This window comes from Tachysurus fulvidraco, chromosome 23, assembly GCF_022655615.1.
Source record: "Tachysurus fulvidraco isolate hzauxx_2018 chromosome 23, HZAU_PFXX_2.0, whole genome shotgun sequence".
Taxonomy (NCBI): Eukaryota; Metazoa; Chordata; class Actinopteri; order Siluriformes; family Bagridae; genus Tachysurus; species Tachysurus fulvidraco.
The window spans coordinates 6812636-6840385 of NC_062540.1; the positions used below are offsets into that span (position 1 = coordinate 6812636).

A 27750-nucleotide genomic window follows, 5' to 3' on the forward strand; every position below is an offset into this window, starting at 1 on the left:
TAGCATCCAAAATATGTTGACAACATATGTTGACCAGAACACCAGCATCCCAGGCTGTTCGGCCAGCACACCAGAATCCCAGGCTGGTTGGCCAGCACACCAGCAACCAGCATCTAATGCTGGACCAGCATACCACCATCCCAAGCTGGTCGGCCAGCACACCAGCATCCCAGGCTGGTCGCTCAGCACACCAGCAACCAGCACCTAATGCTGGACCAGCATACCACCATCCCAAGCTGATCCCAGCAGTCAAAACATACCTTATGCTGGACCAGCAATGATGTTTTTTTAGCAGGGAAGGAATGCCCAGAAGTAACATCTAATGATAATAATCTATAATTTTACAGCTTTTTTAAAAAAACAATAACATATTTATTCGAAGTTCTTAATGATATACATAACAAATCAAAGTAACATTAGTGGAGTAACTTTTTAAAGAATGCAAGTTCCAAGATCTACAATGAACAATGTATTGTGGAATGAAAATAAAGGCCTAAAAGCCAACATTATTTAAAGCAAAACAAAAAGATTATTGGAGAGATTTGCAGTTCCAATTACTTTAACAACTGTATGACAATAATAAGTGCCCACTAAATCTATAAAACTAAACTTAAGAAAATGTTGCTATTTTTTTGAGGGAAAGACCTCGGTCAATGGCATGCAAGAAAATAAATCTAAGCAAAGATAATTTATCCATCTACATTTGTCAATGCGGAGCATAGTCAGTTTGTGTTGGATCAGGCGGAAAGTCCAATTCTTGAAATTTTTTTCTCTATTCATTCCTTCACTCTTCTTGACGTATATCGGTGCTCAGAGCCGGTGCTTGCCCTTTCACACTCGTCCCATCTCACCGGGACTTCAGAACACTACCAGTCTAGGTGCATGGGTGAGTGAGGGTCATTCAGATGTAGTCTGCCTCATTTCTCTGCCTCCATGGTGATGATTTTAGAAATCTCTCCACTTAGTTCTTCTGGAATGGTAATGTAGGTGTTGATAAGGTTTTTTTTCTTGTACATGCAGAGACGAAGAGCAAAAGTATAATTTCTTCTAAAGGTGGGTGTAGATGTACTTTAAGACTGCTTCTTGTCGAAGTTCACTATGAATTTTTGCCATAGATCCATGTCCCTTTTCCATGGGTGTCTCAGCTGATTCGTCCTTTTACTCCTGCTTGGCACTGGAACTCGTTTGCAATGGCTGGCGTGGATCCACATTGCTCTCTCTACTATTTTCACAGTGGTGGGCATAGTCAGCAGAATCTGGAACAGTCCCAGCCAACGCTTGGCCTTCCAGTTATTTCTCCTGAAGTCTTTCAGCATGATCCACTCGCCAGGCTTCAGGTCATTCAATGCGTCTGCATGTGGTTTAGGAAGGGGGTCCTTCACCTGTCAGTGAATATCAGATAACACCAAGGACCTGTTTGTGCAATAGTTCAACATCTCATCTTCACATTTGCGGATATTGGATCCCTGGCTTCCTGGAGGACCCACTCTTGTGGTTAACGGCCTGCCAAAAAGAATTTCAAATGGACTCAGGTTAGCTCAACCTCTTGCTCGTGCTCTTTTGTGCATCAACACTATTGGGAGGGCCTGTTTCAGCACATCATTTTGTCAATTTGTTTTTTAGTGTGCCATTTTCTGTTTCAGTTTCTCCACCACTAGCTGGATGATACACACAGTTTCGTTTTAGGTTTAACCCTAAGTATTCACTGACTTTTTGTAGATCCTGATTTACGAATTTGGTTCCATTATCACTGCCAATTCTCTCAGGAATTCCCCATCGTGGAATAATTTCAGTGAGAAGTTCTTTTGCTACTGCACTGACATCTTGCTTATATGTAGGGAAAGCTTTTATCCATTTAGAGAACATATCTACAATGACCAGTACTTCTTAACTTCTTACTTCTTCTTAACTAGGTGTTACCTCAATAAAGTCCATCCCTAAGTGTTCAAATGGTCTTTGTGGTGGTGGATGTTAGCACTGTGTAACCGGAATGCCTCTCCCAACGTTGTTTGGTGCACATATGAAACAGCATTGACAACAATTTTGGGAGTAATTACAGTAGTAAAGCCTTTGACATGCCAAGTCTTCCTTATTTCTGTTACCATCCCTCCTTTTGACATGTGCTCTTTACCATGTATCAATTTAGCATGAAAATGAAACTTTATTTTTTTTGGTAAATGGTTTTCCCATGGAACCATACCAAACACCATGTTTTTGGAAACATCCCAGCTTTCTCCAGCATTGTGTCTCCTCATGATCGCTCTTACACTGTAATTCAGTGAGATCTAGGACAGAAGAAAACACTTAAGTCTTAATGTTTGTGTTTTGTTTCTGCTCAGGTCGTTTTGCTGATGCCTGTGCCTCTGGATCGGCTTTGACTTTACCGATGAATATAGGATCATTATTATGCTTCTTCACTTTGCATTTACTGACTGCAATTGATTTTAGAAGTAGGGTTCAGGAGGTCAGCTATCAGGCCATAGTGCATGATTTGAAAACCCACAGTGTTTCCACGATGTCCCAAAGTCTTGTTTCACCCAAATGCATACCTGTTATCAGTATATGATAGACAGAGTCTTACCTTCATTCCTCAAACTGCATATACTGTAGTATACTTAGAAGAATTTATTCTGTTATGCAGAGTGTGGTGGACATTTTTACTTTAGAGATGTTTGTAAGGCCTTGTCCTTCTCGTGACTGGTAGTTATTGTGACTAGAAATTGTCACTGCCAGTGCTTGTTTTCTTTGATTATGACAAGGAGAGAGGGGACCGGACTCGAGTTGGTGGGACTTAGGCATAAACAGCTTCTAGTAGACCTTCTAGTAGGCCTTGGTAAGACAAGATTAGCTTGATCAGGAGATGAGCAGGCGTTGTGCATTTAAGCCAATGGTTGATGATGTTTTGCTTTTACATATCTTTGTTTGAATCCTGTCTATAAAATTTTGATGTAATCAATGACTGGGGGCCGGCCTTACTCATACTATATGAGGAGTGTTGGGTCCTGCTGTGCTTTAAATATATACTAGATTTACTAAACCTGCGCAAATTTGCATAAAATCCCTGGACCTCACACCTACTAGCACCCCTACAGCTCCATTGTTCTCCTGCTTTTGTTGTGCAAACACCCCATCACCTGTGAGGCCTGGCTCATTTGCATTTGTTCACTCAGAGTAGCTCAGTTCCAAGGCAGGCCAAACCTCTGTGTGACATGGAATCCTTCACAGCCTATCTATACTGTACAAAATAGTCTGTTTTATTTATAAAAAATTGTCTGCTACGGTTTGTCATTGCCATAGTACATATAATATTTATATAACCCATGTGCAGACCTGGTGTCTATTTGACTCATCTGGAAAGTTTAATGTGTCAACTTGGGTTTCCTTCCACATATTTGCCTGAAATTTACCAGGATTGTTCCAAATTATGAACTGTATGTGTTCGTAAAATAAATACATTCCTCCTCAAGTCCTCCCAAGTCAATTTGACCCGGCCACATTTAGTGGGGAAATAGGTCACACTTTTGCCCATTTCAGAGCAATGAACATACATACAGACACAAAAATGCACATATAAAATGACCACTAACACACGCACCCAAAACACACTCACACAACACACACCCACACCCACACACACATGCACCCCCCCCCCCACACACACACATACACACACACAAATTGGGCATAAATATTTCACACTTTTGATATGCCTTTGCCTAGCAGAGGAGTGTGTATGAGACATGAGGAGTGTTTATGGAACAGTAAGAGTTTGTATGAGACATGAGGAGTGTGTTTGGAACAATGAGAGTGTGTATGAGACATGAGGAGTTTGTATGAGACATGAGGAGTGTGTATGCGACATGAAGAGTGTGTTTGGAACAGTGAGAGTGTGTATGAAACATGAGAAGATGGCATCTGGTCAGCAAAATAGACATAACAAGTGTAAAATGTTCACAAATGTAAGCTGATCACACAGAATGGTGATCATTGTAGAATTTTTGATTTATAAGCATTCAAGTCAATTTGACCTGGAAAAAACAGGTTTTATTATTTACTGACATTAAAAATGGTCAAAATGGTTTCAAAACAATCTCCTGGCTTTCAAAGAGACAATGCCAAGAGATAGATTCATTTCAATTACACAACACCTTCTAACAGACAAATTTGCTGTGGTCTCCGACATCTGGACACGCTTCAACAAGAACTGTGCTGAGTTTCACTCCAGGAGAACACATGACCATAGATGAACAGCTGTTCCCTATCATGGTTTGGTGTCCATTCACACAGTATCACAGTATTGGGATCAAGTTCTGGATGGCCATGGATTTGGAGACCAAATATGTCTGCAATGCATCTCCTTACTTGGGAAAGTACCCCAGTCGCCCAGGGACCAGCTTGCACACTGAAGCACGAGCGATTTGCTACCGCACTGGGTGTAGCTGCCATTAAAAGCAACTCTCATATATATATATATATATATATATATATATATATATATATATATATATATATATATATATATATTCAGTTTGTAATATATGCACTTTACAGTTTTAGGGAAATAAATGGTTAAAATGTTCAAATTGTTAGAATTTAACAGCCATGTATTTTTTCTTTTTTTTTTGTTGATTGTTGATTTATTTATTAGTTAAAACCATAGAAGGGTGAAAGGGAACACATAATTTTGTTTCGCTGGGGAATTATTTAATTGTTGCCATCACTTCCGGGGTGTGCACGAGGTAGAAGAGAAGCTCGAGGTACGCGCTGGTAATGTTAGTACAAGTCGCTCTTTAAAGAAGTGCTAAGAAATTCATATATTATTGTTCTTATTTTTAAAGAAGAAGAAGCTGTTACCCCTCAAGTTTATTCCTCTTGAGTTAGAGAGGCCAATGAGGTATGTGTTTGTTAATTGCCTTTTTGTATGTAACTGTGTTTATTTAGAAGCAGCCATTTTAAGTGTATTTTCTCACTTGTTGAATGTGCACTTTATTTAAGTTATGTACTGTATGTCCTTCCATAGTTCTGACGGCATTTGTGCATTTGGAATGTTTGGCATTTTCGTCATTATTGGCATTATTGAAGCATGAGGCTACAAGACATGAAGACTTGTCCAAAATAAATTGTTAAAAACCAAGAACGACCTGAGCCTTTTATTCAACTCGAGGGGAGTAACACTGGGCATTCCAATGTCCTCCTCTACCCACACAGTGCCGTCTTTTGCCGTCTGGCTCAGACAGGGCTTCCCAGTACCACAGTGCATCTTCTGTGGAGGCATGTTGGGTTATTGTTCCGTCTCAAAATTCACTTTTGGTGTTATAATTCATTGATGGCCAATGAAAATGAAATGACATCATTTTATTCTGTATGTGTACGAACATGTCAAAAGCCATGGATCATAACTTCACTCAGCTTATGACATTTGTCTAAAAACATACATTGGAGACTGAAGTGTTAGCAAGTTTTCATTTTATTCATGTATTAGCAACTTTTCATTCTTTTCCAAGTAAAGGATGTCTCATACACACTCTTACTGTTCCAAACACACTCCTCGTGTCTCATACACACTCCTCTTCATGTCTCATACACACTTTTACTATTCTATGCACACTCCTCATGTCTCATACACACTCTTACTGTTCCAAAAACACTCCTCATGTCTCATACACACTCTTACTATTCCATGCACACTCCTCATGTGTCATACACACTCCTCGTGTCTCATACACACTCCTCTGCTAGGCAAAGGCATATAAAAAGTGTGAAATATTTACAAATGTGTGGCCTCTTTTTTTTCTGGAGGCCTAATGAAATGCAATGCCCATTTTGTGTGTGTGTGTGTGGGGGGGGTGTTTTGTGAGTGTGTGTTAGTGGACATTTTATGTGTGCATTTTTGTGTCTGTATTTATGTTCATTGGTCAAATTGACTCAGGAGGACTTGAGGAGGAAAGTATTTATTTTACAAACACATAGTTCAACGAAAATAGACAAAATTAATTTTACTTGCAAAGTTCAGTAATTTGGAACAATCCTGGTAAATTTCAGGCAAATATGTGGAAGGAAACCCAAGTTAGGACACATTAAACTTTCCAGATGAGTCAAATAGACCCCAGGTCTGCACAAGGCTTATATAAATATGATATGTACTATGGCAATGACAAACCTTAGCACACAATTTTTAATAAATAAAACTAAATAAGACTATTTTGTACAGTATAGATAGGCCGTGAAGGTTTCCGTCACACACAGAGGTTTGGCCTGCCTTGGATCTGAATTACTCTGAGTGAACAAATGCAAATGAGCCAGGCCTCACAGGTGATGGGGTGTTTGCACAACAAAAGCAGGTAGAGTAAAAGTGAAAGTTGACATAAATTTAAATAGCGAAGTAAAGTACAGATACGTGAAATTTCTACTTAAGTACAGTAAGAAGTATTTGTACTCCGTTACATTACAACACTGCTCACATGCCTCTCCTCTTCCTAGCCTCTCCAGAGAAAAGCAATGAAAATGCATCCCAATAGCTTCTGCTGCACTACCTTGCCTATGCTCCTTGACGTCTGGAACTACACACTACCAGAGCACCCTGTCGACAAGACTGCACCACCTCTATACCTCATCTTTTTTCCTTTGCAAATTTTATTAATGAAAAGAGCACTTTGTTGAACCACCCTTGTCTCCAGCATGTGTTCAGCCTCTTGCAGCATTAAGTCACTATAATAATTAATAAGCTTAAAATGTGTTAGAGGTTTAGGCTAAAAGATTTAGTGAAGAAAGGCCAGTCAAATAAGTTCATGGTCTGTACATATTTCCTTTTATATACAAATCTTGCACATGTCAAGTAGCTAGAAATCAGTGTATCTCGATAGCCTTGATGGTAGGCCAATGATTTCATTCACGCATTCTCTTTGCATTGTTTGTTTGGGAGAGGAGCATACTCGGTCAGCTCTCTAGGGAGCCAGCTTTATGCACTGCAAGGGATTCTCTCTTGTGCAAGCTCTGATCCATGCACCTCATGGTTCGGGTTTGATAATGGGGTTTGCAGGTTGAGTTAGCGGAAGCGGAGCAAGAGATGGGTCTTTCGCTTTCTCTTGCCCTCTCGCCTGATTCTGTTCTCCATTTGTTTGGGAGCTTGCACAGCGAGTTCTCCTGACCCAGAAGAGAGCATGCTGCTTTCTGTATCAGGCTCTGATGAGGGGCTTTCTTCCTCTGATCTGACACTGCAATCAGTAGCGTTTGAGGAGCTCCTCTAAGGAGTGTCTAAATTTGAATTAGATGAAGAGGAAGTTAGTGTCATCCGGTCTAAGCTAGACGACTGCTTTCTGACTTAGGCCACAGGCCACCTCCATGCAGGCAGCTGTTGTTTTTCCCAGACCTACATGAAAAAGGTCTTGGGGAAATCCCTTTTCAGCACATCTTTTTTCATGGCCATGTCTGACTTTTCAGCCATTATAGGGCTTGAAAGTCTTGGTTATGGGACGATGTCTTGGATTGAAGAGACGCTTGTGATCTATCTCTCTCCTACATCGCCCGCATGGAGGAAGCATGCGCTTACATCCAAGCCTTGAAGCATGTGATTCATCCCCTGAGAGTAAGGCCTATACGGTAGCAGATACACCCATCATTTTGAGTGCGCCCTTTGCAGCCACTGTGACTAGCTCATGATGGGAGCAGTCTGGCACAAATTAGAGGCACTGAACAGTGTGTTAATTTTCCCCACTGACCTGAGAGTTCAGCATCTAGCTGAGCTGTGGATGGAACGTAAGCCTTTGCCCCTGTGATCAAATTAAAAAGAGTACACATGCACATGCATGCACACACACACACACACACACACACACACACACACACACACACACACACACACACAGACACACACACACACACACACACATATACTTAAAGTACGTAATGGCTGTTAATTGTTGTCTAGGTAATGATGGACATTTTATGATTGCTACTGGCTAGCTATAGTTATTGGTCAACTACACCAGGTTATGTATGTAACCTGGTTCTCTGAGAAGTTGTGTCTGAAGCTCTATGTGCACACACGCCAATTTAATGGCTCAGGAAGGACAAAGGATGAAGTGATTACATGCCAGCCAAGTCCATATAAGGGCATCTACATCACATTACTCCAGCTTTTCTCTCTCTACAGAAAGTGTGTGAGGATGCCCGGGTATGTCTCCAGCGACACAGCATCTTATTCACTTCTCAGGGAACCGGGTTACATATGTAACCTGGTGTAGTTCCCTTCTGAGGGAACTTCATGCTGCATCAGGGCTGACGCTATGGGAATGCCAATACCCATGATACCCAGGTCGATGACTGTGCCAGAGGCTGTGAGAGAGCATGAGCAGACTCATAGCCCTGCAGGGCCTGGGACTTTGGAATGGGGTTCAGGTCCAGGTTATAGAAACAGATAAAGGTGTGCACAATGGACCACCCTGCCTCAGCATAAATATCTTCAAAGGGAACACCCCTGGCTAAGGCATTAGATGAGGTGATACTTCAAGTGGAATAAGCACTGATGCCGAGAGCCGAGGTGGGTCCCCACCTCCACTACCCAGTGCACCAGGTGATGCTTGGAAACCAGATTACCCTTGTTCTGGGTCCCAAAACAGACAAACAGGGAGGAGGAGTTACGCCAGGAGCTCAAGCGGTGGACATAAGTCCTCAAGGCTCTTACTGAGCAAAGCAAATGCAGCCTCTCCTGCTCTGCCGACTCATGGGGTGGAGGACAGTAGGCTTGCAGAATGAATGGCCAAGTAGGTGCAGCCCTTTAGCGTCGAGTACCCATTAAAAGGAACTACACCGGGTTACGTAGAGAAGTAAAAGAGATGTTGCGTCATTGGCTAGTTAGACAAATAGAAGCTGGAGTAATGTAATGTAGATGCCCTTATATGGACTTGCTGGTGTGTAACCACTTCGTCATGTGTCCTTCCTGAGCCATTAAATTGGCATCTGTTTTCACAGAGCTTCAGACACAACAGAGTTCCCATAGTGTGCATGTGTGTGTACTCTTTATAATGTGATCACAGCAGGGACAATGCCTTACACATCCACAGCTAAGCTAGATACTGAATACTCAGCTGTCATGGAGCTTTGTTTCACAGGACAGTGGGGGAAAATTAACACACTGTTCAGTGCCTCTAATTTGTGCCAGACTGCTCCCATCATGAGCTTGTCATAGTGGCTGCAAAGGGGAAAATGATGCACTCAAAATGATGTACAAAAGGCCCCCATACTTGATCTTCTGCTTATTATTATAGCGGTAGACAAGAATGTACTAAATTCTGCATTCAAAATGGTGCATGATCCACATCTTTTTAAATATGAAACAGCAAACTGAAACTTCTATTTCCAATAAAAAACTCTTTTTTTGTATATAGAATGTATTTTGAAAACTGGCAACACCACTAGTAGCTTGGTAACTAGGGTCAAATTCCAGCCTCACAATTATGTAGGCCTTGATCTACAGCTTCACAGCTTTTCACAGTGTGTCATTTACAAAAAGAGAGAAAAGTCATTTTTGTACTCTGAGCAGATTGTTTTTTCCTGATCCCACTCTCTGACATTAGGTCTGCATGGCTTTTTGCCTTAGACATGTGTGACATTTAGCATGAAATGAGGTAAGGTTTATGGAAGCAAGGACTCAGTAGGGCCAGGTAGAGCAGGGTATGCCCCTTTTCCACCAAGGCAGTTCAGAGCCAGAGCCTAATTTTAAACCAGTTATTTTAATTTCGACACCCAAAGCACCGGCTCTGAGTCAGGAAAAGTGGTTCTTGAGTAGCACCAAAACATTGCTGGTATAGACATAAGAACCGCTTGCATCAGGGGCTGGGGGCGGGATTACTGTGACCAACAAGACAAAAGAGAACATTGTTAGCGCCATTTAAAAATAATTTTAAATCAGGACTTACCGCATTTAGATGCCAATGTAGGTTTGCAAAGCCATGAGCATTAACGGTAAAGCAACATCCGCCATTGTTGATGTTGTGTTTGTGTTTGCTGCTGCTGTGCCAACGTTGCTGTATAATGTTGTATACAGTGACGTAAGACTTGGCTCTGTGATGGCTCTCTAGCCCTTGGAAAGGCAAACTGGTTCTTAGAAGGCTCACCTGTGGAACCCACTTCTAACCAGCACCAGCACTAGCTCTGAACAAGCACCCAGTTATTTCTGGTGGAAAGGGGGCATTAGAGACAGTTTTTATGGTTCTCCTTTCTGCCTTACACTGTGTGAGACATTGTCTGCACAAGCCTAGTGTTACTCAGTGAAATTTGTGATGGTGTTCTTAGTCATAACCATTTTTTCTCCATGCAAAGCACTGATCATTAAGGTTAAACAGTTCATTTTTGATTCATATGCTTAGTCAGCCTGGTTTTGTTATTTATAAGTGCTCCTTCTCCATTGAAAAGGTTTATTAAGCAAACAAGGTGCAGTGTGATTCCCTTTAATAGCACTACAGTAGTTCCAACTCAAATTTTTACCATCAGGTTCAATAATAAGTCTTTGAAAGCTAAATGTGGCAGTGAGCACTTTATCCAACAATTGCATAACATCTAGAATGGTAATCAAATAAATAGCAGCTTATAACTAGCTTATATCTGACATATGGAAACATTATTCAAATTCAAATCACCTGAAAGAGTTTTTTATATTTCAATAGAAATTTAATCTATGGATTAAAATTATATATGGACTATAAATTTATTCTACTTATGAACCAGGATTTTGAAGATTAAAGTTTTTTAAATATCTGATATACATGGTGTTGAACAGCTAATTTATATCATGTGACTTACTGATTGGCATAGTGTAATATTTAGTTTGTTTCAGGTCAAGATGTTACCTCTTCATACCCTGTGAGTGAAGGAAGAGGTCTGGAGCAAGTTTAAGTGTTGTGTACTAACATGGATGCTCATTTTGACTATGCTTGATTTAAGATAACAACAACAATTTTTTATGGAATTGTTTATAAAATGTTATACACCCTAAGATAATGCCATAATTACATTCTTCTCTTCATCAAAATTTTCTTTAACTTTAAACTTTAAGTGATTTGTAGTTTTCATTTTGAAGGGGCATAGGATATAGAATTTTCTCCTCTCTCTCTCTCTCTCTCTCTCTCTCTCTCTCTCTCTCTCTCTCTCTCTCTCTCTCTCTCTCTCTCAAGCTATATATGCCACTCCCGAGCTCCCAGTGTTCCGAGTTCCTAGTCTGATCTTCTCTTCTTATCTACTTTCTCAATACTGACGTTCTACCCCTGGTTGGAGTCTCGTCACCCAGTGGTCACCCTGCCAGGGATTAATCTGCATGGTCAACCAGTGTCTCATGGTATTGTTGTGGATGGGGCCGAACAGAGACTGTCATGCCTTTGTTGCATCAGTCAGCTGTACCTGTATGGTCTAGTATTTATCAGAAATAATTTCCAGACTGCCATAGACTGTCAGGAATTAATGTTGGGTGAACTCAGAGTTTGTGCTGGCCCATTAGTTCCTAAGGAGCTCTCAGTTGCACAATTATAAACTGTTGTAGAAATGACATTATAAAATGACAAATTTACATAATTTCCTATCTAGTGGGACCCAAATGAGGATGGGTTCCCTAATGAGCCTGGTTCCTCTCAAGGTTTCTTCCTCATATCATCTAAGGGAGTTTTTCCTTGCCGCCATCTCCTCCAGCTTTCTCATTAGGGATATGGATATATATATATATATATATATATATATATATATATATATATATATATATATATATATATATATATATATAGTATTTAAAATTTTAGAATAATATTTTAAATGAATTTTAAACTTTAAATGTATGTATGTATTTATTTATTTATTTATTTATTTATTCTTTTTATTTCAATTATTCCTTTTATTAGTATTATATTTGTTTTTCTCTTCTGTTTCTATACTTCTGTAAAGTTGCTTTGAGACAGTGTGAATAGTCAAAAAGCGTTCTACAAATAAATTGAATTTGAATTTAAACTGAAACTAACATTGCAGTCTGCTCTGTCAGGCTCAAATATCTATAATATTATCTATAATATTATAATATAATATTTAACATGCAATTTTTTATACTCTTTCTCTATACTTTTTTCTTTTGCCTGGTTTTGTGAAGATCCATTTTCTTTGATTTTGTTCCTAGGCGCATCTCTAACTGTCAAAGCTTGTTATTGTATAGTGCCACATAGTTCAAGCAAGATCTTTCTGGGTGCCTTATATTTTTTAAATATTACACCCTTATATTAAAATGTATACATTTGCATTGTGAAACCATTGCTGAGCCAAAAAACAAAAACAAAAAACAGAACAACTCCTGTGATCTTATATTGTGTAGTAATTCAATATTTTTTTTTGTATATAAAAGAGTTTTGGCATTTTAGGCTGCTTTCAAGAATTTACTTAAAGAGACACCTAACATTATTTGTTAGGCTGCCTCTCATGTTTGGTGGAGGTGACCCTCTCTTTTAAAATTAGACTTCTGATGTCAGGATCACGTTTGAACATTTTCCTGTTGGATCATTAGAGAGTGTTCTGGCAGTTACGTCTTGTGCCATGAGTTTTTGTTTACATGTTGTGTTCGTGTCTGCCCTGCTCTAGTCTTCCTTTTCACCTCTGCACACCTTTTTATTATGAGTCTTTTTTTCTTGCTTATTTATCCCTGCCACATTGCCCAGCACGGAATCCTTGTCATTATGTTGTCTTTGTGGTCTCTGTTCCAGTGTCCCAGTGTTTTCTGTTTTTTTATGTTACTAAATAATGTCTTCCATTTCACTTTTTTTCAGGTTTTGGACATTTTTTGGGTCTTGTGGGGATGCGCTCCGGTTCTAGCAATCTGCAAAGGATTTTTCCCTCCCTCCTTTTCCGGATGTGGGTCGTGATGTGGCTTGGCTGTGGATGTGGATTTGTCCATTCTACTTGTCTACGGACATTGCTCAGCCCTTCTGCTCAGCTGTGGACATCACTCGGCCCACCTGTTCGGCTGTGGATGTCACTCAGTCATTCTGCTCAGCAGTGGACAAGCCTCACAGACATTCACACCACGCTGCATCCACAAAGACAACAGCATTTTCCTTGCTGCCCGCACTTGCCTCGGTGCATTCTTCACTCCCCCACACCTGCCTCACCGCATTCTTCACTCCCCCACCTGCCTTACTGTGTGCCATGTGTTTTTGTTTATGTTTTGTGTTCACATTTCTGCCCTGCCCTAGTCTTAATTCCTTTCCACCTCTGTTCACCTGTTCCTTATGTGTCTAATTGTCTTCCCTGCCACGTTGTCTTTGATTTTGGGTCCTTTTTTTAATCTGTGAAGACATCCCAGTTTTCTAACATCTGATTAGATCAGCTACTCCTTTGCCACAACTTCTCTAACTGTTAACCTTGCCTTTTGTACAAACAGCTTTGAAAGAAACTACATCAATATTTATATTGAGATTTTTAGATACAACACATTTGGAAGAGTGGTGCTTTTACTCATTTTATAATGCGTATTATATTTACACCTGGGCATATATACTCAATGAATTCTGCAAATGACTATTTTCATTTATTTTTTAGTTATCCATTGCATTTATATGATACTTACAGTATTACAATCCTACAGTACAATATTAGGAGAAGAAAAATACTTACTACTGTAAGTCAACCTGATCCTGTAAAATTTTGAAATGTTTAAAAGCATGATAGTAGACCCTTAATAGAGAAGACAATGAGACATTAAAACAAGTGTATGTCTTCTAAATGTTTTAATATGGTGGTGGGCTAAGAGTAACACTCCTCAATCTCTCTTCATCAATTAAGTCAACATGGACACAAAGAAGAGACATCATGATTTTTTTTTTTTTTTTTTGTAATTACATTTCAGAGTGCAAAATGGAAAAACAATCATGGAAAATGGAAATAGTACTGTACTACATTTCACTAATTAAAAAATAAATTCACTCATATTATGTCTGAAAGGATAATTTAGAGAAACTTCTGATTTCCATGCTGTCATAGTACTTCTACCAGCATATACAGTATCAGTGACAATAAAATTCAACTTGAAGTTATAAGTACTTGACACTTTTTTACAGACAGACTTTTTTCAATTTGCACTGCTGTAGGCAAATAACAACTTGCTTTAAAAAACATGATGGCTCCCTTCCCCAAACCCCCAACACACACACAAAAGATTACTTCCATGCCACTGACCATTTACTACCCTTCCAGTGATATGTGACCTAGTTTTATTTGATTAATTTGTTCACTTTCATTACTGTTTTTCTTTTTGATTTGAAGAAATGTCAGAATAGGGACCATAGACAATTATTTGGTCTGACAAAGTGGGTTCTAGTCTATTACCCAATTTCTCAGAAATAAAAATGCCCTTTAAGAAGGATGAGAATTTTGAAGAACCATGGAAAATATTTGTTTATTTAATTTTTAAATACAGAAGTGGCATTAAATTTTATTTGCTTGCTTTCATAATATAATTATGAACAAGGTAAATTCAGGTCAAAGCAGCTCTTAGATAAAATCCATTAATTGGTTAATATTAAAGATTTTTATTGAATCTTGGGTACCAAATCACAAGCTTGCAGCCATAAAACTTTAAAGATGTCTATTTGGTTGCATACAGGAATTGCATATTTGTTTATGTAAATATTAAATATATACATATAATTTATAGTTCCTAGTAATGAGCCTTATAATGAGACCTTGGAATTTGTTAGGTAGACAGGCATTAATTCAAATTTACATAACTTGCATTTACCCAAATTTACATTTACACAAAGTAAAGTATTATTGGTTTCTTTCTTTCTTTCTTTCTTTCTTTCTTTCTTTCTTTCTTTCTTTCTTTCTTTCCTTTTTGTAAAAAAGGCTAAACTAAAAAGTAAGGCCTTCAAGCAGGAGTCAAGACAAGGACACGCTCCTACAAGAGGTATAAGTAATCAAAATAATCAGAGAAACATAAGGAACAAGCGTGCAGAGGAGGGAATAGGATTAAGGGCCAGGCAAAGACAAGTGAACATGAACATAAAAAAAAAAACACATGACACAATACACACACATGGAACACCCCCTAATGTTCTGGCAGGAAGTTGTCCAAATAAACACTGACACTGATCAACATGAACATGTGCAAAAAATAAAAATGCCATTTCATAACACTTTAATTTTTAAGTCAAAACATTTTTTTCTTTATAATATTATTTTTTATGTTTAGATTTTTATTGTCAGAGTGTACATTCAGCGTTAATATTAAAGAGGCTCTATGTGAACCCTATGGGGTTATTAGTGATCTGCATAATGTTCACCCAGACGGGCTGTTTATCATCGCCGGAGATTTCAATCATGCAAATATTAAGTCAGTGCTCCCTAAGTTCCATGAAAATTTGAACTTTGCAAAGAAAGGGGAAAACATGTTGGATCTTGTTTACATAAACATTCCCCACACGTATCGTGCAAAGCCCAACCCCCCACCTCGGCTACTCAGACCACATCTCTGTTATGCTAATTCCAGCATACAGAGCACTCATCAGATGCTCTAAACCGGTTCTGAAGCAGATAAAAGCCTAGACAGCAGAAGCCACCTTAGTCACCATCAGTGACCAGCTACTTCGGTAAGTGCATTGATGATGTGACCATCTCCAAGACCATCACCACAGTTTCCAACCAGAAACCGTGGATAACTACTAAAGTGCGTGCGCATGTGGCAGCTAACTGCCTGGTTTAGAGTCAAACTGTATCTGTATCTGTTCTGTATCATTGATCATTGGAATCTCTATACATAATGGACATTCACACCACATACTGCATCCACAAAGACAACAGCATTGTGGATGACCCCACACACTACTTAAACATACTCTTCACACTCCTGTCATCTGGAAAAAGGTACCATAGCAACCAGATTGTGCAATAGTTTCTTACCGCAAGTCATCAGACTCCTAAACAAACTGTTTGAACTGCTCTGGATTGTACAGTCAATTTTGCACACCACATTGCTGTATTGCACTGCTTATTTCAAATGCCTCATCCAGTGCTGTTACTTCCTAAGAGTAGGTATGTTTACTTGAACCGTTTTGTTTACAATCCTCTAGTTTTGCACAGTGTACTGTATAATATACAGTATGCAGACTGGCCGGTGCTATTTTGTGTAATTGTTCTATAGTATTTTGTATTGTCTGCATTGTATCTTGTATCTTTTGTCTTACACTGTTTGCTCTGGGTTGCAACCGTTGCACATTACGTGGCTAGGACAACTTATTTTAAGACCTTATCTCTGTGTTATTTTTGTCAGCACATTTCTCCGCACTTCCAGTTTGCATGTTTTTCACTAGATTATCTCTCTACGTGATTTGGGTCATCCCACCTTCTCTCTGCTTTATATATTGATTGCTACTGAAGAGGACTTTCTACCAGGTTGGATTTGCGTTTTGATCACTTTACCCTTTGTGTTCCTGTTAATGCCTACTATTGCTGAATTGTTTTCCCTACCCTGCACTATTTTTTGGCTACTGTGCTCCGGGTGATTTCTGGCCAAGATGGATTCATGTTTTTTCCATTTTTTTAACTTCTCATATTTTTGCGCTCCTTCTTCTGTGAATTATTCTTGGCTTGGGGGCCTCCTTGTGTGGATTATTGCCTATATGGCTTAGTACCGGTTTCATCCTATATCTGTGGACATTTATTGTGCCAGTTGCTCTTTTATTTCAAATTCATTTAATTCAAATTCAAATTAAATTTATTTGTTTAGTGCTAGGGGGGCACGGTGGCTTAGTGGTTAGCACGTTCGCCTCACACCTCCAGGGTTGGGGTTCGATTCCCGCCTCTGCCTTGTGTGTGCGGAGTTTGCATGTTCTCCCCGTGCCTCTGGGGTTTCCTCCGGGTACTCCAGTTTCCTCCCCTGGTCCGAAGACATGCATGGTAGGTTGACTGGCATCTCTGGAAAAGTGTGATTGCGTGAGTGAATGAGAGTGTGTGTGTGTGTGCACCTGTGATGGGTTGGCACTCCATCCAGGGTGTATCCTGCCTTGATGCCCGATGACGCCTGAGATAGGCACAGGCTCCCCGTGACCCAAGTTAGTTCGGATAAGCGGTAGAAAATGAGTGAGTGAGTGAGTGAGTGAGTGTACAGTATAGTGCTTTTAACAATTCCCATTGTCTCAAAGCAGCTTTACAGAAGTATGCAAACAGAAAAGAGAGAAAAATTAGATATAAGAAGAATAAGATAAGAAGATGTAACAAGAAGAAAAAATAAGGAAAATAATAAATAAATGAAAATATACAATTATGGTTTAAAATTAATTGAAAAATATTAACTTTAATTTAATTTAATTTAAAATACTATATATCTATCCCTATCCCTAATGAGCAAGCCAGAGGTTGACGGTGGAAAGGAAAATCTCCCTGAGATGATATGAGGAAGAAACCTTGAGAGGAACCAGGCTCAGAAGGTAACCCATCCTCATTTGGGTGACACTGGACAGTAAATAATATAAATGTAAATAATGTCCTTTCTACAACAGTTTATAACCGAGAGCTCCCGAAGAACTAATCAGTCACCATTCAGCACAGACCTGATTGCTGATAAAGACCTGACCATACAGCTGACTCACACAATATTGGTTCAAATAAGACATTCTCAGACAGTCTCTGGGTGACTCCATCTACAACAATCCCATGAGGCATGGTCTGACCATGCAGATCAATCCCTGGCAGGGTGACCACCTGGGTACGAGACTCCAACCAGGGGTAGAACATCAGGAATGACAAAGTAGGTCCGTAAGAAGAGATAATCAGGCTAGGAACTCGGAACACTAAGAGCTAGGGAGTGGCATATATAGCTCGACAGAGAGAGGAGAAAAATTGTTAGATATGATTGTAAATCATAGGTATGGTTTTTCATTTACTGAATATTTTTCCTGTTTGGATTATTTCCTGATCTGTTCGCTAGGATTCTATTAGATTATTTTTCCTTCTCCTGTCCTAGTTTTGGGTCGCAAAACCATCATGAAGAAGTATGTGTTCACTATAACATTTTCGTCTTAAATTTTCGCCCACAAATTAATTCTGTGATTTTGTCAAGGTGTTAACGATCAGTCTATTTGCTAGAAACATATAAATCCTCCGGTGAACAGGGTATGTAATGCTTCATGATTGCACTGCTGGCACTGTTGGAGGATTACGCCAATGGGAGAATAAGGAGAGAACAAGTTTTCAGGGACCATGATGAGTTCCTGGCCCATTATGATGACTGGCTAATAAGCCGATTTAGATTCCCTAGAGCTGTGCTCTTAGATATATGTGTTGAATTGGGTCCAGTATTAGAGAGAGCAACACGCCGGAACCATGCCAGCCCAGTCTAAATACAAGTCCTCCCCACTCTGGGGTTCTTGGCAAACGGCTGTTTCCAGCGGGAATTGGCAGACAGGTAAATTATTTATATAAAAAAAACTATAAGTAATCCTCAACTTTGAAAATCCTCAATATGAAATAATTCTACTGGAATCTATCATCTCACCCTATAGGTCTGGTATATCACAGCCGTCCCTGAGTGCCATAATATCTGTCGTTTTGAATGGTACACTTAATATGGGTAGTTGATACATCAGGTTCCCCTACACTGTGCGAGAACAGGCCGAAATTAAAATGAAACTTTGCAGCAATGTCTGGTTTCCCAAATGTAATCGGCGCAATTGACTGCTCTCATGTTGCTATAAGGGCACCATCTGAAAATGAATTTGCTTATGTTAACAGAAAGCATGTGCATTCTATTAATGTGCAAATCATATGTGACTCCAACATGATCCTCACAAACATTGTGGCACGATGGCCTGGTTCAACACATGATTCCTTTATCTTGACACATAACTGTGTAGGGAACAGACTAAATGCAGGCGCAGTAGCTACGTGATGGCTGGCTTCTTGGTGAGTTTAACAATATTAAAAAGTACAAAATGTAACAATTTTGTTTTTAATATAATTATAACAATGTTGCTTTTAATATGATTATAACCTGCAGGCGACAGTGGCTACCCCCTGAGACGCTGACTCCTCACCCCATTTTTAAACACACAGAGCGCAGAGGAAACTCATTATAACGAGGTCCACTCTTGTGCCCGCGCAGTGATTTGCATTGACTATTTATGGTTAAAAATGGCCGTGTACAGGGTGGTATTTGAGGCTGGTTCACGTATGCACATCTGTGTGTGATCTGTGATTTATAAAGGGAACATTGCTTACAGGTGTGCTTATGCACGGTTTTAAAAATCGGAATTTTTTTTTGGCGTACACCATTTTTGGCTTTTGGTCATACGTAAACTTTTAGTAGGGATCCTATGCACAGTTTTATAAATGAGACCCCTGCTCTTTTACCTAAGAAAAGCTATTCATAAAAAGCTAGATTAACAAATGTGTTTTTAGCCTGGACATAAACCCTGAGACTGTGTCTGAGTCCCAAAAACTAATTGGAAGTGTCTCCCATAACTGTGGGATTCTGTGAGAACATGCTCTGCGCCCTGCTGTAGCCTTTTTTACTTGAGGTACTACCAAATAGCATGCACCTTTTGATCAAATTAGGCGTGATGGATCATAAAAAAAAAAAAAGAACTCTCAGGTACTGTTGCATGAGACTATTAAGTGCTTGATAGGTTTATAATAGAATTTTAGAATCAATGCAAAAATTGACTGGGAGCTAGTGCAATGAGAATAAGATTGGGGTGATATGTTCATATCTTCTGGTTCTAGATTGGACTGTAGCTGCTGTGTTCTGGACTGACTGGAGCTGGTTTATGCTCCTACTGGAACATCCAGACAGTAAAGCATTACGATAATCCAACCTAGAGGTAACAAATGCATGAACTAGTGTGTCTGCATCATGTAATGTCATCATATTTCTTATCTTAGCAGTATTTCTGAGATGATAGTAGACTGCCCTTGTGACATTATTTATGTTAGCTTCAAATGAGAGACGAGTATCTATAATCACACCAAGGTCTTTTACTGCTGCACATGATGTAATAGAAAGACCATCTAGAGTTACTCTGTAATCAGAAAGCTTACTTCTGGCAGCCTGCAGACCTAGTTGCACTTCTGTCTTGTCAGAGTTAAGCAGGAGGAAGTTAGTAAGCATCGACTGTCTAATGTCTTTAATTCTTTAATTCTGTCAGGACCACTTTGTCAAATGAAAATTTATTAGATAATATGCATACAGTTAATGTTGGCGGTATGGTTCTGTTCTGGGCAAGAATCCACGCGCCCGTCAGAACCATTGATTATGCATAGTACTATATATTCTCACTTACGATTTTTTGGAAAATAACAAACGGATAAATAAGTAATTAAATAATTGGGGGGGGGGGATATTTGGAGATTTATGATGTAAACTGGTACAACAAACACAGGTTCCGGCATGAAGGAGTCGGGGTTGGAGGAGGGAGTTTAACTCGCAGCAGTAGCGAAGCGCTAAAAAGCGGCTCAATGAATGGGAATTTAAATAGTTGGGTAATATGGATGTCATAACCGGATTGGTGCGCAATGTGGACATCTGATTAACAGCTGATTCACGCTTGACGACGTGGCCTGCCAGAACTAACGCATTGCTTGATTTCTGTCAGGACCACTTTCTGAAATGAGAATTTATTAGATGATATGCATACAGTTAGTGTTGGTGGTATGGTTCTGTTCTGGGCAAGAATCCACGTGCCCATCCGTGCGCATGCATGGACAGAGCGGGAGAGCAGCAACTAGAAAATAGAATAGACCCAAAACAAAACCATGTGCCAAGGGAAAAAAACCCAACATAACTGTTGCAGTAGAAAGCTGGTAAATCCGGAACTGATCCAAGATCGGAGGAGCATCATCCTGGGCTGAGCAATTGTCAGCATATGTGCAACGAGCACGTTGCTGTAGTCAGTTAAAGCAAAGTGTGAACAAAGGGGTTAGCATAATGCACCCCTGCGGCAGCGATATAAACAAGCATATTGCATGTATATCCACTAAACAATAGTGAGAACGGGTAGGGGAGCATGCGTCCTGTAGAAACTCTGGTTTCTCATGAAGCTTGAATTCAACATCCAGAGGAAAGAAAACAATGTTGCAGTATGAAAGCTAGTACATCTAGTAGAAGTTGAACCCGAGTGTACAGCGTAATGGGGGGAAGCAGAATATGCCCCGAAGCAGTAATATGACGACGGCATGTTGTATATATGCTAAGCTAGCGATAACAGGTAGGGGAAGCATGCGCCATGTAGAAGACTCTAGTACATCCGGGGCTAATCAATAATCAGGGGAAGCATCATCCTGGGCTGAGCAGATGGCGAATATTTGGAACAAGCATGTTGCTGGGTTCTTTTTTTTTTTTTTTACACAACAACATGTTGTATATCCACTCAGATATAGTGGAGGTGGCAGGGGAAACATCACCCTGTGCTGAGCAGATGGCAGCATATTTGCAACAAGCATGTTGCTGTAGTAAGTTGAGGGTACGTGTGCAGCGTAAAGGGGGAAGCATAATACACCCCTGAAGCAGCAATATAACAACAAGCATGTTGTATATCCACCAAACTAATTTAACCCACAGAAGGCTGCTTGACCAGACAACATTCCTGGCACGTGCTCAGGGAATGTGCAGAACGGCTAGCGGATGTCTTCACTGACGTCTTCAACATTTCCCTGAGCAGTGTCGTTGTTCCTACGTGCCTCAAGACTACCACCATTGTCCCCATCCCAAAGAAGTCTACAGTGTCCTGCCTTAATGACTATCATCCCGTTGCACTCACAACCATCATTATGAAGTGCTTCAAGAAGCTCGTCCAAACCGCTCCAACTGCTGTTCCCGATCCGGACTGACTGAGGTCTCCCAGTCAGGAAGTCCAGGATCCAGTTGCAGAGGGAGGTGTTTAGTCCCAGACTCAGCTTCCCAATCAGATGCTGAGGGATGATAGTATTGAATGCTGAACTAAAGTCACTGTGCCCCCTTACTTCTCAAAATAATAACGAACTTAATCATTTAAAAAAATGTTTTACAAATTACTTTTATTATACCATGAATACTGGTTAAAGAATAAAGAGTATAAGTTAATTAAAAAAATAATAATTGTACTAACCCATAATGCAGTGCTAACATAGTCAGCCAATTACATTCACGCTGCCACTACGTCAGTAACGTAAATCAGTAGGCTAAATGGTCAGTGAAATCATTATTCTAAAGTTTGCGAAGTTCGTCTGAAAACATCTACTGAAACATTGTTTTCATTCAAAAAATCTTTAACAATGGATATAAGAAAATGATTCGCCAGCTCAACAGAGAAAACAGCTCAACGGCTCAGTTCAAGTATGACTAACACCGCTGATGAGAATGTCGACGCCCCAGAAATAGGACTCAGCGAAGGCAGGGCTACTGGTTCCAACTGGAACGATGCCACCACCTGCCCGGATGCTGGTGGCTAATTTGCGTGTGTTTTCGCAAGTCTTGCACTTTAGAGTCATGATAAATTATAGTTTACAGTGAGTGACACGTTTAATATTTTATTATGTTTATTGAAGTTTAATAATATTAATAGTATGTGAACGAGATAGGCCCCCCCAGTTAAACATGAGGCCCCCCTCAACACTGCTGAGAACTGCTTTTTTCAGACATGTCCGAGAACCGATGAACTGATACAGCGAATCATCAGTACACTGAACTGAGAACTGTTTCTTTTGGACACGTCCGAGAACCAATGAGCTGTTGATACTTCGCATGCTTGAATCACTGAACTGATACAGCGAATCATCAGTACACTGAACTGAGAACTGTTTCTTTCGGACGCGTCTGAGAACCAATGAGCTGTTGATACTTCGCATGCTTGAATCACTGAATTGATTCAGCGAATCATCAATACACTGAACTGAGAACTGTTTCTTTCGGACACGTCCAACATACTGAGAACCGATTAGCTGTTGATACTGCACATGCGTGAACCTTCAGAGCAAATTATATATATTGGGATATGCACAGTAACTAGTCATAGGCTATTAAAGATTTTTATTTTAAAAAAATCATACAACTGTTCACACAATATGTGTCAGTTAATTTTAATATTGTTAATCATGGTCACGTACACCTTGTCTTGTTATTGTTACAATTCTTACCAACCAAATGGTCACTTTTAAATGGTAATCACGGTCACATAGACCTTGACTTGGTATTGTTATCAACCAAATGGTCACTTTAAATGGTAATATCGGTCACGTAAACCCTTTGTTCGTGGTGATCCTTAATGTCCTGCTGCCGTTCCCATATTTATAATTGAATCAGGTTCATATGTTTAGAGTCCTAAACATATTACCTTATGATACTTCTTAGGAATGAGCTCTTTTAGATGTGTACCTTGGAGTGGAATTTGGGTGCAATTTCTGTAATTTCTTACACAAATCTACAGGGAGCTGCAGAAGAGGGATGAAAGAGCCTCTTGCGGCTCCGGAGCAGCGTGTTGCCGAGCCCTGAACTGATGTGTTGCATGCAGGCTTTCTATTACAGAACATAATAGATATTGTCATGAAATATTTATGGTGAGAGAGGTAATAGATAATCATTTGTCGATAAATGAATACATAGAAAAGCAACAAAAGGTCAGTTAAGGCTTTTCTGGGTTTTTTTGTGGACGTTTTTTGAATGTGATGTGATCATGAATATGATCCCAGATAATTAAGATGCACATGTGTCACAACTGGGAGGAGGAAGAAAGACCCAGATACAGGATAGCTTCAAATAAATAGGGCTTAATAGATAGTAAACACAAAGCAGGTAGAAAGACAAAACTAAACAGGACAAAGGACGAGGGTACACTGACGATGATTTGGCACGGTTACAGTAAATAGATGCAACAATGAACACATGAGAAACAGGTGTGCAGAGATGGGGAGGAGTAAACAAAGGTGGGGCAGACATGTGACACGGAACATAAACAGAAGCACATGAGAATATCAAAAACATTTTATCAAATTATCAATAACTGTAACATCCTAGCTGAGGGTGGCAGTCAATCCGAAATTCAACCCCAGGGAAGTGGACAGACAGAGAAGATATAGAGAACAAGAACCAATCACAAGGCGAAGACAATCAAAGACTAAGACAAAACACCTGGGGAAGAGATTGAGTGCAATTAATGTCCATGGTAACAAATGAGTGGGCGGGGCCAACAATTAACAGCAGGGAATGACAGCAGACAGAAACAAAGCAAAACACAGACAGACTCATTACACATGGAGTTCACATCTCAATAGTATCGCAGAGTCCAACTGGAGCTGGTAGATCTCTAGATGCCTCAGGATTCTCAGAGTCTGCCTCATCTCAGTGGAGGTCCCAAATCATTGCATAATTAACTAGCAATAAACTGGAGGATTCACCATTTAATTCTACAAAATGGTATCAATCAGACAGGTAGGATCTAAACCAACATAAAGCCTGTCCAAGTACTGAAAAAGTTGTTTGTTTATCTGTAGTAATAAACTTATCTAACTCTTCCTGTCCTGTACTTGTAAAGCACTGTAGTTGTGAGTGTAGAGCTTTAGGTGAGACTGGGTCACAAGGTGCTTTCTATTTTGTTACTTTGTTTCTATTTTTGCTTTCTATTTTGTTCCTGGTGCTTTCAATTTTATCAGTGAAGAATCTCATAAAGTCCTCAGTACTGGACTGTGATGGATTAGTGTGTTCGGATTTCTGTTTTTTTGTTAATCTAGCCACTGTACTAAATAGAAACCTGGGATAGTTCTGGTTATTTTCTATGAGTTTGCTCAGGTGCTCAGCCCTAGCAGTTTTTAGAGCCTGTCTATAGCCAGACATACTGTCCTTATACGCAATTCTAAAAACTTCTAATTTAGTTTTTCTCCACTTTTGCTTGAGTTTATGGGTTGCTTTCTTGAGGGTGTGAGTATGACTATTATACCATGGTGCAGGTGTTCTGTCTCTAACTTTCTTTAATCGGATTGGGGCAACAGTGTCTAATGTGCTAGTAAAGATAGCGCCTATGCTGTTAGTCATTACATCTAGATAATTTGTGTTAAGGGTACAGTAAGAAGTTGAGACAGATCAGGCAGGTTATTTGTGAATCTGTCTTTAGTGGTCAGAGTAATAATTCTACCGAGTTAGTTTGTTCTACAGGTAGTGTGTACATTATGAGGTAATGGTCTGTGATGTCATCACTTTGAGGTCAGTGACATCTATTCTATGTGATAATTCTTACTGTAAATCTACCGTATGATTAAGACGATGAGTTGCTCTAGTGATGTTTTGTTTAAGCCCAAATGAGTTTAGTAAGTCCATTAATGTGAGTCCTAAATCATAGTTTGTATTGTCAACGTGAATGTTAAAGTCTCCTACAATTAATGCTTTATCAAAATTAACCAATTTGTCTGAAAGAAAATCTGCAAATTCTCTAAGAAAATCAGTGTAGGGCCCTGGGGGTCTTTATATGGTTGCTAGAGCAAGAGACATGAGGGATTTTTTCATGTGCTTGTGCAAGAGTGCAACATTAAGAACAAGCATTTCAAAGGAGTTAAATCTATACCATGTTCTCTGAGTAATGAAATCATTAAAGATAGTGGCAACACCACCTCCAAGACCAGTCTGATGAGCCTCATGCTTATAGATATATCCTGATGGGGTAGACTTATTTAGACTAATGTAATCATTTGGTTTAATCCAAGTTTCAGTACGGCATAGTGCAATAAGGCTATTTTTTGAGATGATTTCATTTACTAAGTTCTTTGGGTGCAAGTGATCTAATATTCAGAAGCCCAAACTTTAGGAAATGTTTTTGTTTGTTTCTTTGGCATTTTTCTGGTCTAATTATGGTAAGATTATTTAGAGAACCCCAATCCATGCATGAAGACGTCTTTCAGGAACTTCTCTTCGAAGTCCACCTGGTTACACAGTTCCAAAAATACCTCAGCGTATTCCTCGATCGGAGAATCTTCCTGGCGTATGCAAAATAAGATTTCTGCTGGATCCATTAAGGTTAGTCATTCTGTCATGATGAGACAAAGGCAAGTGAGGATCCAAATGCAGTTTGAACTTTTAATAAACCAAAACAAGAAACAGATAAGCAGGCAAAAACAGGGCAGAACACTGAGCAGAACAGGGAACAGGAACAGAGACATAAACAGACAACATACTACACCAACGCGACTAACCCCGGGGAAGTGGACAGACAGAAGATATAGAGAACAAGAACCAATCACAAGGCAAAGACAATCAAAGACTAAGACAAAACACCTGGGGAAGGGATTGAGTGCAATTAATGTCCATGGTAACAAATGAGTGGGTGGGGCCAACAATTAACAGCAATTAACTTCTCATGCACTTACTTTTTGATCCCACTACTCGGGGAACAGACACAGTTTCTATAGGATGAGCTATGTGTGCATTTATATCAATGTGATGATGAGGTGAAGGATGGCTATTGAAATTTAGATTTAAATCGTAGTTTACCAGTCAGAAGGTGTGCAGCACCCTGTAGTTGTGGTCTGAGAGGATTTCTGCTCCAACTCTGCTGGGGTGCAGGCCATCAGCATCGAATAGCCAAGGACGCTCCCAGAAAACATTCCAGTTGTCAATGAAGAGTAAATTCTGAGCGTGACGCCATGACTGTAACCATTCATTTAGAGCAAAAAGTCTACTTAACATTTCGATTCCTTGCTGGTACATGGGAAGTGGTCCAGACACGATGATCCTTGCTGTGGGTAATGTGCTGTGATCCGTCTCCACCACGGTGTTCAAGTCCATCTTCAGGATCTCTGACTGCCTCAAGCTGGTGTCGTTCGTGCCGGCATGAAGAAACACAGCTCCGGTGTGCTTGCTCAGGATCCCAGGTACCTGTGCAGTGAGATCAAGAACACGAGCACCAGGTAAGCAGTGAGTGCGAGCCTTACCTTTACAGTAGCACGGACGTGGTGGACGATTCCGTCTCACAAAGGGGGGGGGGGTGTGATTCCGGGTGGAGATCTTAAAGTCCGGTGGCGCTGGAGGGGGGGAGGTCAACCGGGCCCAGCTCGCGTCTTCTGCTGCTGCTGCACACAGGGTCCATGGTTCCCTGGCGCCAGAGTAAACAACACCTGGGCAGGCTGCTTCCTGGGTGCGCTGAGCCTGAACAGAGAAACACATGGAGTAGAGGTGGAGGGAGTACTAATTTCACGCTAGGAATTTACCTGAGACAGGTGAGTGAGCTTTCCGCTCCCGCAGCTGGACCTGCTTCACCTGTAGGTCACGGATCTGCTTCTCCACGGCCTCTAGCTCCAGTTCCACCGAGTGCAGCTCGAACGTGTCCTCACTTGCACTCAAAAGTGCATAAGTGACATGGTGTTATAGGGCAAGTTCAACAGAGATAATTGGTGTGAGAAGGTGTAGAGAACTAGCAGTAACCGGGCTAACAGGCTAGTGATGCTAACCAGCTAAAAGCAGACACTCAGGATAACAGATAAAATGTGATATCAAAAAGTATTTTGAGCGATTATTTAACTCTTAAGATGCTATTGCCGGTGTGTTGAACCTTTGTAGAAAGTAAGGAGTTAATGTATAAACTCAAAGATAATTCAAAACTGAATTAAAATAGCCAAGCAAACACATTCGACCGGCACGGAACTCGCGACAAACAATTCAAGCACAGGAAGTGATGTCAGCAACAATATGTCAAAGAAAGAGTGTGCTAACCTTGAGTCTCCTTCTTTAAGTAAGAGACGGCATGCAGGTAGGTTGCTGGAAATGGCAGGCAA

At 40.1% G+C, this 27750-nt stretch overlaps 1 protein-coding gene across 3 annotated transcripts; it reads right to left on the minus strand.

Moving 5' to 3' along the window:
• Positions 1 to 166: 166 nt before the first annotated feature.
• On the minus strand, positions 167 to 27750 carry LOC113641995. Of its 3 annotated transcripts, none has more exons than XR_007139331.1 (3): positions 27689 to 27750; positions 26471 to 27124; positions 24224 to 26006 (listed from the first exon to the last, which is right to left on the minus strand). XR_007139331.1 is itself a non-coding variant. In XM_047807581.1 (2 exons), exon 1 carries the CDS (start codon positions 27140 to 27142, stop codon positions 26474 to 26476), a length of 669 nt encoding a protein of 222 aa, XP_047663537.1. In that variant the 5' UTR covers positions 27143 to 27744; the 3' UTR covers positions 167 to 1503; positions 26471 to 26473. The 3 variants fall into 3 exon arrangements, 1 of the variants encoding a protein (XP_047663537.1); XR_003440447.2 differs by having other exon boundaries at positions 27187 to 27744; XM_047807581.1 differs by lacking the exon at positions 24224 to 26006 and adding an exon at positions 167 to 1503 and having other exon boundaries at positions 26471 to 27744.